The 13,392-nt window shown below is 46.6% G+C and overlaps 1 protein-coding gene and 1 pseudogene across 1 annotated transcript in view; both read right to left on the bottom strand.

Moving 5' to 3' along the window:
• LOC116978984 (probable E3 ubiquitin-protein ligase HERC4) overlaps positions 1-13,392 on the bottom strand; it is a 76,427-nt gene that overhangs the window by 24,476 nt on the left and 38,559 nt on the right. The window contains exons 11-14 of the mRNA XM_033030365.1: positions 13,030-13,116; positions 10,386-10,478; positions 8,434-10,287; positions 5,326-5,466 (exon numbers count right to left, since the gene is read on the bottom strand). Of these exons, the coding sequence (XP_032886256.1) occupies positions 5,326-5,466; positions 8,434-10,287; positions 10,386-10,478; positions 13,030-13,116 (2,175 nt within the window). The remainder of the gene's footprint in view (positions 1-5,325; positions 5,467-8,433; positions 10,288-10,385; positions 10,479-13,029; positions 13,117-13,392) is intronic.
• LOC116983667 lies at positions 3,532-3,622 on the bottom strand (annotated as a pseudogene).

Here is a 13,392-nt window from a genome sequence, read left to right as displayed (position 1 = left end):
TCTCCACAACCATGGCTGCTTCATTGTCAGATGAGGGAAACATTCATAATGAATAGATAATAGTAACTCCTCTCATTCGGGAGTAACGGGTCTGGCCATGGGTTATTATGAATTTTTCATAACCCTTGCTGCTGATAATGTAGTAGCCCTGGTGCAGTGAGACTCGAAAATATATCAGTATCTACTCCTGTATGAGCCAAGCCCAGTTTCAATCACCTGGGGATGGTGCAACCCAATACCCTTTTAAAAGATTTTTGTAATTATCAACATTGCTAGTTCCGAGCCTCTAAGCTCTTTGTGAACTTGACGTATTGTTATATATGTGTGACCATAACCGAAGGTTCATGAGGTATGTCATGAAACTAGTTTGAGATTTCATGTCTATAATGCTTAACCAAACATTAAAACACAATATTATTTGCAGATGTAATCATCCTATCCAGTCACAATATGTAGTGACTGAACCCGTTGGCTGACCAGCGCCTCGAGGATAACTACCTTATGAGAGCCGAGCCAACTAAGGATGTAGCTGGAGCCCCCTGGTGAAAATAGTGTTAATACCACATCAATATCTCATACTGCCCTGTGCTTGTCCTGGGAGAACTTATGTCAAAAATATCCTTTATAACTCGATATTAGGGGGTGAAACCCGCCAGTGGGTTCCTATTGCTGCAGTAAATAAGATGGGAAAGCATGTTGGGCACAGTTAATGGTCCTATAACTTAATTTTGTCAAAGACCCATTTGAAACGAACTCCAAGCTGTCAGTTTGCTGTGCCGTATTAGGAGTAACTTAAGTATTTAAACACTTCCCATTTCCTGAAGAGGAAATGTAATGCTTTCCTTTCTTGGTGCTATCCCTGCATTTGCAGCGAGCACAGACATGAATTGGACTGACAATCCGATCGCAGGATCGGTCCACTCAGAATCTATGTGAATAATTGATTTATAAAGGCTGGTTTCCCGATCCACAGGCTAAACCAGCAAATTTTATGTTAAGAATAACCGTAAAAGGTTGTATTCTTATTCCCGACAAAGCGGGAAGCATAGCTGCATATGACAGTCAGACAGAACGTTGGTACTGAATAATATGCATCTTTCAATACAATACAATACGGTTTTATTCATCACATTGCACATAAAGTGCAAGTGAAATGAATTTACCAGCAGCGGTACAATGATAAAGAACACACAATACACAATAAAAATGTAACACAAACATCCACCACAGCATTCATCATGGTCGGGACCTCAACCCTCCACAGCCATCGCTGCGGGCGTCCAGATGTGCAGACAAGGTAAGTCCAGATAAGCCCTGAATCGGTGCCTCCCCACCTGAGACCGCGGCTTCAAGATGGTGTAGGCCGCAGGCCGGCGGTCGAAGATTTAAAGTCCCCGCCGCGCCGCAGCCAGAAGCACCGCAGACCGCAGGGCCGGCAGTCGAAGCTCCCCTCCAGGGGTGATGGTAAGTTCACGCCGCGCCCGCGGTAGAAGTAGGCAGCGGGCCGGCCGATGGAGCTTCTTCGACCCCCGGGTCCCCCACGAGGGATCCAGGGCTGCAGACGCCGCGCCAGCTAGAGCTCTGCAGGCCGCGGCTTCAGGCTGCCGGGGGCCAGCGAAACGGAACGCTCCCCTCCGGCTAGTCCCAGCGAGGGCTCGTCCGCTCCACGCCGTGAGTCCGCCTGCGCCCGCCACAGAAGCCCCAGGCGCGTCTCCGGTAAAGGCCCGCCCGATCCTCGCTGTTAGGCCACGGGGGAGGCGACCTGGAAAAAGTTGCCTCTCCGTGGAGGAGGTGAACAAAACGGTTTCCCCCTTACCCCCCCACACCACCCCCCACATAAAACACACAAAGAAACATTAAAAACACACTTTAAAACATACTACAAAAATAAAAAAAGTTGAAAAAACGAACACGCTGCTGGCAGGGCGCCGGCTTGCAGCGTCCCCACCCCCCCAGATCTATACTTGCCATATAACATCCTTTGGAAACCAATTGCTTAGCAGTACTGAATGTTTCCATTTTTAAATGTTTATACTGGACATAGGAATTTAGTCGGATTAGATCAAGAATGACTCGACACCCACCATCCTTCTTTTACTTGGGAAATATATTAGACACAAACTGCTGAGGCTGATGAACCGTCTTTTCAATTACACCTTTTGTGAATAATGTTTCAATTTCATCATTTACCTGTAAAGTTTCTGGTTTTGAAAACACCAATTTCCAACGGTGTATGTTGAGTGGGTGGATGTAATTCAAAAATAAATTCAATTCGAAACCCCTGAATGCTGTCCAGTATAAACGGATCTGATGTTATGCAGCACCATTCATTGTAAAACAATTGCAATCTACCCCCCACTGGTGACCGGTCTATAGAGGATATGTCCTAGACAAGTCCAGCTGCTCGTACCTCCATGGTTGCTGGGTTCTTTTGCCTCCAAATTTTAGTGGGAGTATGCACTGGTGCACACCAATGGCATAGTCATGGGAGAGCCCGGCTTTGTCCTTGCCCCGCACCAGCATCTGTGAACCATCTGAAGGGGTATGGTCGACGAGGCGGCATCCTGCTAGTCGGATGTGCCTTGATAAGGCCGACCGTCTTCGCCTCGTCATCTAAGTCCTTGACTTGCTTAGCCAGGTCTTCTCCAAACAACAAGTTTGGTGGCTGTATGTTTGATGATCTGCACAGTGCAGCAAACTTCGGATTTAATGTCGGTCTGATGGCGTTCTTTCTCAGGCAGTTAATCTCGAAGTGAGCATTACACAGCAGGCCCAATGTATCCTGCAGTGTGTCCGGTAGTGGTGCCCCTTCGACTGACCGCCCAAATGCCGTTATGCCCGATCCGATAAGTTTTAATACTTTCTGCAGCCTTAGATCCTGCGATCGCATGGTTGCACCCATTTGCCCCCAGGTAGCCTGGTTCACGGTGGGCACTCTGAGTGAGGCACAATTTACAGGTGTTTCATAGCGTTTGGATGTTTCTTCCATTATTGATTCTTGGAACTGGTGAGAGGTCATATAGTTGATGTTGTTAGTCAAATTCCTCCATTGCCTCACCAGTTCCTGCCGGTATGGCGAATTTGCTTGCCACATCCGGCACACCTGGAGCTATGCTCTCGTGCCTTGGGGTATGCTCCTCCGCTATACCTCCAACTTCAGGGTCAGTGCCATACTGCCCTGGCTCTCCCTCCTCTTGCATGAGGGAGGCTTCATGCAGCCCTTGACATGGCGCTGCTGGTATGGGCCTCATGTAGACCCGCGGAGGTATGGTTCCTCCTGTTGGTACGGGTCTTCCCTGTATAGACCTCTGCTGGAGGTTGCTGCCGTGGGCTGATGGGGTGGCCCATGAGTATAGTACTCACGTTGGAAAACGTCATGATGGAGCATTCTTTCCATAAGGTGCTCCATCTTGTCTAGATGCCCCCAGACATCTTTACGTCGCGAAAGCCATTCCTGGCCATAATACTGAGCCTGCCCTGAAAGACAACTCTGGACAATTTTTGTGCTTGGATCCTTAGCATTGTGCTGCTTTACATCGTTAGATCTCATCCATTTGTGTGTTGTAAGGCCACTAGGGCCCCTTCATCCTTATCAAGGGAAAATGCTATTTTCATACAACACATGACCCAAACACATGTTATCATTATCATTAGTACCAACAAGTGTAATTATTGCCAACTTGTAGATGGTCCCATATTTTCCCTGAGCCCGACTTGGGTCTCGGATTTTACTCTGTCCAACTTTCATGCTGCCACCAACTTCAGTGAACTGTTTACTGTCAACGAAGGCGTGGGGTTTTTGTGTTGTTGCCACAACGACGAAGCTTTGCTCTTTAATGGTACCTCAATTGGCCTGACAACTTTGCTTCTTATCCAGATTTTTACCTGTTGAATAGGATTTTACCTTAAGAGAAAGTTCAGCGGCTTATTTTAATGTCACCACCGAAGCGGTTTTATTCCCATCATTTATAGCATGAGGGGAACTCTAGCCCCTTCCGGGTATTTTACACCTTCGTTTGCGAGGATTCCCTTGTGTCCATACGTATTAATTCCAGTACGTTCCACAGACATGCTTTTAGAATTTTTTGAAGTTGGTTACACTGACCACTGGTACTCTCTTTCATAGATAGAGGATTTTTGGACAGCCATGACCAGGTGCTGCAACCAGAGTTTCCTGAAGAGACCTTCGAATATAAAGCTCCCTTACTGGAGCATATCCTGCTGGAGCTGTGCTCAACAGCCTTACTTGGCTTTATGCCTTGGGGTATGCTTTCCAATACCTCCAACCTCAGTGACAGAATAACTCTGCCCTGGTAGGCTCAACCTCTTTCATGAGGGAGACATAATGCAGCCGGTCTACAGGTGCTGCTGCCGTGGTCCCCCAAGAGGACCCGTGGATATAAAGCTCCTGTTCCTGGAGCTGATTTTCTCTATACAGCCCTTACCTGAAGCTGCTGCCACGGCCCTTGGGGTGACCTCTTGGGTATGAAGCTCCACCTGGAGCCTGTCGTGATGGAGTATCCCTTCTATCAGGTGCTCCATCTTACCAGACGTCCACAGACGTCGTTTTTATTGGGAGGTGTATCCTCCTGGCCCGATTCACGGGTTTGTTTTTGTGTGGCTCTTCTCCCCCCCCCCCCCCCCCCCCCCCCCCCCCCCCCCCCCCCCCCCCCCCCCCCCCCCGGGTTTGCCACGGTGCAGTCGGCACTCTAATACCGTAAGTACTTACCCCTCCATGGGAACCTCCGCGGTCTGGAAGTCGCTGACTGCCTTGTCAGCGGCTGGAGTAACGCACCCGATGTCTGCCGGCTCCCGCGTTTGCGGTCTGGACTTGGGTCTTCCCACAGCCCAATGACGGTTTCCCCGTGGCTCGACCGGACTGCGCTACTATAGCCAACAGGAAACCTCTGTAAGAGGAGGTTCTTGCAGGAAAAACACAACCTGGTAAGTATTGAAACTTACCTGCAGGTTTTTTACTTACCGCAGGCAGGAATGAGTTGCCTGCCAGACCGGTGCCTCGCCAGTGCGGATGACGTAATGATACGCATGCGGACTGGCGGGGCTTCTTCACGGAATCACTCACGTGACTCAGAAGTAAAATTACCCCCCATATCTCCCTTAAACTTTGGGCCAAATGCAGGCAAATAGGACCAGCTTTAATATGAATCTGAGGGGCAGCAGAGGGTGGTATGTATATGGAACGAGCCGCCAGAGGAGGTAGTTGAGGCAGGTACAGTAACAATATTTGAAAGGCATTTGGACAGGTACGTGGATAGGAAAGGTTCAGAGGGAAACAGGACATGTCCTCCATTCTGATTCCCTTACCCATTCCGGGAACCAAACAAGTCTGGATTCATCGTATTGCTTGAGGATCTTTGGTCGACTGCAAAATTCCTCGGCAATAACAGAGAAGAACTCCCGTGAAACTCCACCTTCGTCAATGGCGATCTCACCTGTAAATTTGACCTGAGAAGGTTGGAATGAATGGGAACAGAGTTAAATTTTAAATAATCTTATTTTCTTTCAGATTTACAGCTTCTCAATTGTCTTCTCTTAAATCCTTTACACAACCACTGTGTATTTAATAAAAGACCTCTGATAGTTATCAAACAATATCTGACCCTCAGCTACATAAAGAGATAGAGAGTAGAAACAAACAACTGCAGGTTAATACACAAAAGACACAAAGTGCTGGAATAACTCCGCAGGCCAGGCAACATCTCTGGGGAACATGGGTCTCCAGAGATGTTTTGGGTGTAGAACCTCTTTCATACTGATTGTAGAGGGGGGGGGGGGGGGAAGCTGGAAAGGGGGAAAGGCAGGACAAAACATGGCATGCAACAGGTGGACATAGGCGAGAGGAGGTTTTGTTTGGCAGATGGTTAGAACTGTCTTGGGAAAGCAGCCACCATAATCAATACATTGAAGGACATTCTTCAGCGGGTCTTTCACTCTTCTTCCCACTCCTGTCGGGCAGAAGACACAGGAGCTTGAAAGCAAACACCACTACTCAGGAACAGCTGCTTCCCCTCTGTTATCAGGCTCCTAAATGATTCTCCGATTAGTTAAGGGGTAGTCATAACCTTCCAACCTACCTCCTAGTGGACGCTAGACTTTTTCCCAGTAACTTTTCAATGTAGGGGAGCAAAACAGTGGTGCAGTGGTAGAGTTGCTGGGGCACCAGAGGCCCGGGTTTGATCCTGACTATAGATGCTGGCTGTATGGAGATTTATGTTCACCCTGTGACCACATGGGTTTTCTCCAGGTGATTCGGTTTCCTCTCACACTCCAAAGACGTAGAAGTTTGCAGGTTAATTGGCTTTGATAAGTTGTAAAATTGTCCCTAGTGTGTGTATGTTAGTGTACGGGATGATTGCTGGACAGTGTGGACAGAGTGGGCTGAAGGGCCTGTTTCCATGCAGTATCGATAAAGTCTAAACTGTAATACTATGACGCGGTAAAACTATATTTTGAATTCTGGTATTTTTCTATTTGTAGTACCTGCTGTACTTGTCCTCATGTATGGTATATCTGATTTGAATGGGTAGCACGCAGATAAAAGCTTTTCACTTTGGTACACACAACAATAATAAGCCAATAGCAACATGTCTTTACATAGTCATACATCATCGAAACAGGCCCTTCAGCCGAACTTGACCACATCGACCAACATGTCCCATCTACACTAGACCCACATGAAATACAGAAAGATCCTCAAGCAATATGAATTACGGATACAGATTAATTTCTTCCCCAAGGAGGTGATTCCCTTTCATATGTTCTTGGAGCAGAATTGGGCCATTTGGCCCATCATGTCTACTCTGCCATTCAATCATGGCTGATCTATCTTTCTTTCTCAACCCCATTCTCCTGCCTTCTCCCCATAACCTGTGACACCCTTACTAATCAAGAATCTGTCAATTCAATTCAATTCAATTCAATTTCAATTCAATTCAATTCAATTCAATTCAATTCAATTCAATTCAATTCAATTTATTGTCATTTGGACCCCTTGAGGTCCAAACGAAATGCCGTTTCTGCAGCCATACATTACAAACAAATAGACCCAAGACACAACATAATTTACATAAACATCCATCACATTGCTGTGATGGAAGGCCAAAAAACTTTTCTCTCCACTGCACTCCCCCCCCCCCCCCCCCCCCCCCCCCGATGTCAGAGTCAAAGTCAAAGCCCCCGGTGGGCGATGGCGAATTGTCCCGTGGCCATTAAGCCACGCCGGGTGATGCAAGGTCGCACACCGGGTCTTGGTGTTAGAGCCCCCGGCGTGCGCTCGCAGAGACCCGCAGCCATTCCAAGCCGCGCGGGGCGGTGCTGTAAGGCCCCGCTCCAGGAGCTCTTCAACCCCGCAACTCGGGCGGGAGAAGTCGCCGTTGCGGAAGCCCCGAAAAGCGGTCTCCCTCCAGGGACCCGCGGGCTCCCGGTGTCACTGTCCGCCAAACCCGCAGTTGCAGCCACCGAATCTCCGGGGGTCGGGCCGCAGCAGCGTCCACCACAGCTCCACCCGCTCTGGACTCGGCCAGCTCCGCGACGGTGAGGTAAGTAGTCAGCACCAGAGTCCCCGGTTTTCCTGTTGGAGGCCGCTCCTCGTTGCAGCCCCAACGACAACGGAGACCCGACAAAGAAAAGGTCGGGTCTCCCGTGCAGGGAGAGATTTAAAAGTTACCCCCAACCCCCCCCACACACATACCCCAACAAAAAATAACAAAAACTACATAAAAACATAGACATAAAATAATAAAAACGCAGACGGACTGCAGAGGCCGCTGCTGACGAGAGCCGCGCCGCCTACCGGACAAACAATCTTTGCCTTAAACATATCCATTGACTTGGCCTCCACAATTGTCTGTGGCAATGAGTTCCACAGATTCACCACCCTCTGACTAAAGAAATTCCTCCTCATCTCCTTTCTAAAGGTACGTCCTTTTATTCTGAGGCTGTGCACTCTGGTCCTAGACTTTCCCACTAGTGGAAACATTCTCTCCACATCCACTCTATCCAGGCCTTTCACTATTAGATAAGTTTCAATGAGGTCCCCCCTCATACTTCTTAAACTCCAGCAGATATGGGCCAGTGCCGTCAAACGCTTATCATATGTTAACCAAATTATTCCTAGGATCATTCTTGTAAACCTCCTTTTATTTTATTAGTACCATAGGGAATCTTAAACTTATTTTTAAGTAAAGTCAATTGTTATGTAAGCAGGAGGGAGATCGATTTACACTCATCAAGCTCCCAGAAAACAAAAATAAAAATGTGATTTTTACGGAAAAATGCATTTTTTACCCGAAAATTGCGACCCAATGCAGTTGCATTTTTGGATCGTAGTTGTGTCAATGTGTTTTGAAGGATCTCGTTTCTGTTGATATGTAGAAAACATCTGTTAATATTTAACATCCTATTAATATTTGCCAGTGCCCTTTCAAGGACATCGGGAGTAATTTCAAAGTCAAAATAGAAAGAGTCATCCCCCCAATCGTCCTCTTCAGCAGTTGAATTAAATTCAAAATTGACATCAGTGGAGTTCTCGTCGATCCCACCAGATAACTCGAGGCTTAGTGCAGAGGCAGGAACGATCCCATTCGAGTCATTAGTGTTACCAGTAGACGTCTCAACAGTCCTGGAAGAAGTAGCAATGATTTCGGTCAATGATTCTGGGTTCCGTGTAGAAATCTCAATCATCCCAGTCGATGTTTCAGTGCTCCCATTATCTCCAGCTGAGATTTCAATTATCCCAGTAGATGCCTCAATGTTCCCAGTGGATGTTTCAATGTTCGCAGCACATGTCTCAGTGTTCCCAGTCAATGTTTCAGTGCTCCCATTATCTCCAGCTGAGGCTTCAATGATCTCAGTAAGTGAATCACTGATCCCAGTTGAGATTTCAATTATCCCAGTAGCTATCTCAGTAGCTGTTTCGGAGTTCCCATTTGGTACATCATTCATCCTGGCACATGTCTCAGTGTTCCCAGTCGATGTTTCAGTGCTCTCATTATCTCCAGCTGACATTTCAATCATCCCAGTAGATATCTCAATGTTCCCAGTGGATGTCTCAGTGCTTGCAGTCAAGACATCATTGATCTGAGTAGGGCCATTAGTGTTCCTCTGTGGGGCATCAACAATCCCGATAGGTTCGTCAGTTACACTGGTAGAAATATCAAACTCCAAACTATGATCGATATCTGTGAATGTACTGTTCTGCATAGAGACTTCAATGTTTGCGCTGGAAGCATCAAGAATACTGTTAGATGCATCAGTGTTTCCAGCTGAGAGATCTATGATCCCAGCAGATGCATTAGGGTTCCCAGTTGAGGCTTCAATGTCCCTTGTAGGTATTTCTGTGTTCTCATTTGAGACTTCTATGATTCCAGTAGATGTATCGGTATCTTCAGCTGATGCTTCAACAATCCCAGTAGATGTATCAGTATCTCCAGCAGAAGCCTCAATCATCCCAGTAGATGTATCAGTATCTCCAGCAGAAGCCTCAATGATCCCAGTAGATGTATCGGTAACTGCAGCTGATGCTTCAATCCCAGTAGATGTATCAGTATCTCCAGCAGAAGCCTCAACGATCCCAGTAGATGTATCAGTATCTCCAGCAGAAGCCTCAATGATCCCAGTAGATGTATCAGTATCTCCAGCAGAAGCCTCAATGATCCCAGTAGATGTATCAGTATCTCCAGCAGAAGCCTCAATGATCCCAGTAGATGTATCGGTATCTTCAGCTGATGCTTCAACAATCCCAGTAGATGTATCAGTATCTCCAGCAGAAGCCTCAACGATCCCAGTAGATGTATCAGTATCTCCAGCAGAAGCCTCAATGATCCCAGTAGATGTATCAGTATCTCCAGCAGAAGCCTCAATGATCCCAGATGTATCAATATCACCAGTAGAAGCCTCAACGATCCCAGTAGATGAATCAATATCTCCAGCAGAAGCCTCAACGATCCCAGTAGATGTATCAGTATCTCCAGCAGAAGCCTTAATGATCCCAGTAGATGTATCGGTATCTTCAGCTGATGCTTCAATGATCCCAGTAGATGTATCAGTATCTCCAGCAGAAGCCTCAACGATCCCAGTAGATGTATCAGTATCTCCAGCAGAAGCCTCAACGATCCCAGTGGATGTAACAGTATCTCCAGCAGAAGCAACAATGTTTTCAGTACATGCATCCATTTCTAAACCAGCAGATACATTGATAATCAAAGCAGATGCATTAGTGCTGTTAATATTGCCCAATATTATACCGTAATCAGTGATATTCTCATTCTGCAAAAAATAAAACAACATTAGAATTTTTTTTTCTATGCAATCTAATGGGAAACCTATAATTGTAATGTAAACCAGATCAATAGAATAAGACTTACAGAAATACTCAGCTGACAGATTATCGTAAAAATCTTAACTTTGGTTTCCATATTAAAAATACAAGGGTAGGGAATTAGTTCTAGCAATGCTTTCTGTGAAAATAAAAGGAAATTAACAATTGAGATTTGTACTTTTTCATTAGTATTTGTAACATTCTGTATTTGACTGTCATCATTTATACCAATGCTTCTTAAACTGGTGAATGGTTCACCAAAGGATGAATGAAATTATTTTGGGGTGAATTAAACTAGAGGGGTGAATGAAGGGTGAATGATTTAATTTATTCAGATATTATGCACAAGGGAGAATGAGACGAAAATTACCAAATAACACAGGAAAATATAGTCAAGGGCGAATGAAATTTAGTGATAAAGACTCAAGGGTGAATGATACTGAAATCGTTTAAGAAGCACTGGATCTTAAGTTCATGTTCATTTATTGTCACATACACCAATTGGTGTAGTGAAATTCACTGGCCAGGTCAGTCATACAATTTTAAAAAGCAACAGACTCAGAAAACACATTTTAACATAAACATCCAGCACAGTGACTCCTACACATTCCTCACTGTGATAGAAGGCGAAAATAAAGTTCCAAGTCCTTCTCTTGTTGTTCTTATTTAGTCGGGGGCCTCGAGCACGTTGACGGGACGGTCTTGAGTCCCGCAGCTGGCGGCTTTCGGCCCTCCACGTCGAGGCGTTCAGCTCCCGCATCGGGGGGTGGGGGGTTATACTATAAGCTCTTCTCTCTGTCTTATCTTAGTGACAGTGCAATTGCAATGAAGCAAAGTACTGTACAGGCAAGGGAGTCCTGCCAAGATGCTTCTGCATTAATGAACCAATAGTAAATGCAATAAATGTAAAGAACATAACAGACTGCAGATGCTGGAATATAGAGCAAAAGAAAGAAGGCAGCATCTGTGGAGGGGAATAGACAGGCGATGTTTCTCCCATTTCCCAAATATTTTAACTCCCCTACCCATTCCCACATTGACCTTTCTGTACAGGGCCACCTCCATTGCCCAAGACAGTTCACACTTAAATTAGGGGAACAGCTCCACACATTTAGCTTGGGTAGCTTACAACCTAATGGTATGAATGTTGAATTCTCAAAATTATAGGTAATTCCTACAAACACTCCACCGCACCCGATCCCCCCCCCCCGCCCCTCTCCCCCCGCCCCCCCCCCCCTCTCCCCCCGCCCCCCTCTCCCCCCGCCCCTCTCCCCCCGCCCCTCTCCCCCCCTCTCCCCCCGCCCCTCTCCCCCCCCGCCCCTCTCTCCCCCCGCCCCTCTCTCCCCCCGCCCCTCTCTCCCCCCGCCCCTCTCTCCCCCCGCCCCTCTCCCCCCCGCCCCTCTCCCCCCCACCTTCCCCCACATACTCAGTTAACCAGTTCCACACTTCACAACGATGTATCCCTTTTGCGATCACACCGTCTCTAGCCAACAATCAGCCTATCAGGGAACCTCCCTGCCTGAGGTCATCTGTTGCCGGGGTTGATTTGTCCTGGTCTTTACTTGCTTCCAGTCAAAAAATGTCACATATCCATTTTCTCCAGAGATGCTGCCTGACTCACTGAGTTACTCCAGTACTTTGTGTCTATCTTTGGCATAAACCAGCATTTACAGTTTATTTTTATTGCATAGATGATGTTTTGATGGCGATTGATGATTGATGGAGTTGAGAGGACATAACTGGTAGGGATAGGGAGGGGAAGGGGCAGTGACGTGCTGAGCTCCTCCAGCACTTTGTTTTTTTTACTCAAGATTCCAGCATCTGCAGTTCCTTATGTCTCCCTCCATAGACACTGTCTGCCCCACTGAGTTCCTCAAGTAAATTTGTACGTTCTTTTCGCTTTAACTTAATGTTTATAACTCGTTCAAAGTGCTGTATTGAAGAGATCTGAAATAAAGTGTAGGAAGGAACTGCAGATGCTGGTTTACACCAAACACAGAAACAAATGCTGGAGTAACCCAACGGGTCAGGCAGCATCTCTGGAGAAAAGGAATTGGTGACGTTTCGGATTGAGACCCTTCTTCAGACTGAGACCCAGGGGAGAGGGAAACTAGAGATATGAAAAGGTACAAAGAACAAATTGATGAAAAGTATTAAAAGAACAAATCAAAGCCAGCATTGATGATCAAGGAAAGGTGGAGCCCACAATGGTCCAATGTTGGCTGTGGAAAAGGTGATAATGAGGGGATATGAATGGTGAAATTAAGCAGGCTGACGGTGAAACTAGTCGGAAGACTAGGGTGTGAAGGGGGGGGGGGGGGGGCGAAGGGGGGAAGGGGAGGGAAGCGAAGAGAGAGGGAATGCAAGGGTTACCTGAAATTAGAGAAATCAGACTCATACCGCTGGGTTGTAAGCTTCCCAAGCGAAACATGAAGTGCTGTTCCTCCAATTTGCGTTTAGCCTCGTTCTGACAATGGAGGAGCTCCAGAACAGAAAGGTCAGTGTGGGAATGGGAGGGGGAGTTAAAGTGTTTGGCAACCGGGAGATCACAAAGGCCAAGGCGGACTGAGCGTAGGTGTTCAGTGAAACGAGGGCCCAATCTGTGCTTGGTCTTGCCAATATACAGGAATCCACTCCTAGAAACGCCGATATAAAGGAATAAATATTGGGCATCAATTTTCTGAACTCACACAGTAGACACGTGTGTCACCAAAAACTTCTTGTGCACAGATGTAGAATTTGTTCTCCTGGTATTTAGGCTTTCTGGTGGAATTGACCTGTGAACAGAGAAATAAAAACTCTTACTTTATTAACATTTTAAATAACTTTTGTAAAGCGTGCAATTAGATTATCTTCAGTAGGCCCTTGGTGAATCCCATGCTAATGTTGACATCAAGAGGTGCATTTTGAGTTCCTTTTGAGTTTTGGTCATCCTGCTGTATGAAAGATGTTGTCAAGCTGGAAAGGGTGCAGAGAGGATTTATGAGGATGTTGCCAGGACTTGAGGGCCTGAGCTAAAGGGAGAGGTTGGGTAGGCTAGGACTTTATTACTT

The sequence above is a fragment of the Amblyraja radiata genome, chromosome 1, assembly GCF_010909765.2.
Source record: "Amblyraja radiata isolate CabotCenter1 chromosome 1, sAmbRad1.1.pri, whole genome shotgun sequence".
In the NCBI taxonomy this organism is placed as follows: Eukaryota; Metazoa; Chordata; class Chondrichthyes; order Rajiformes; family Rajidae; genus Amblyraja; species Amblyraja radiata.
This window is presented reverse-complemented; position numbering and strand designations above follow the sequence as displayed.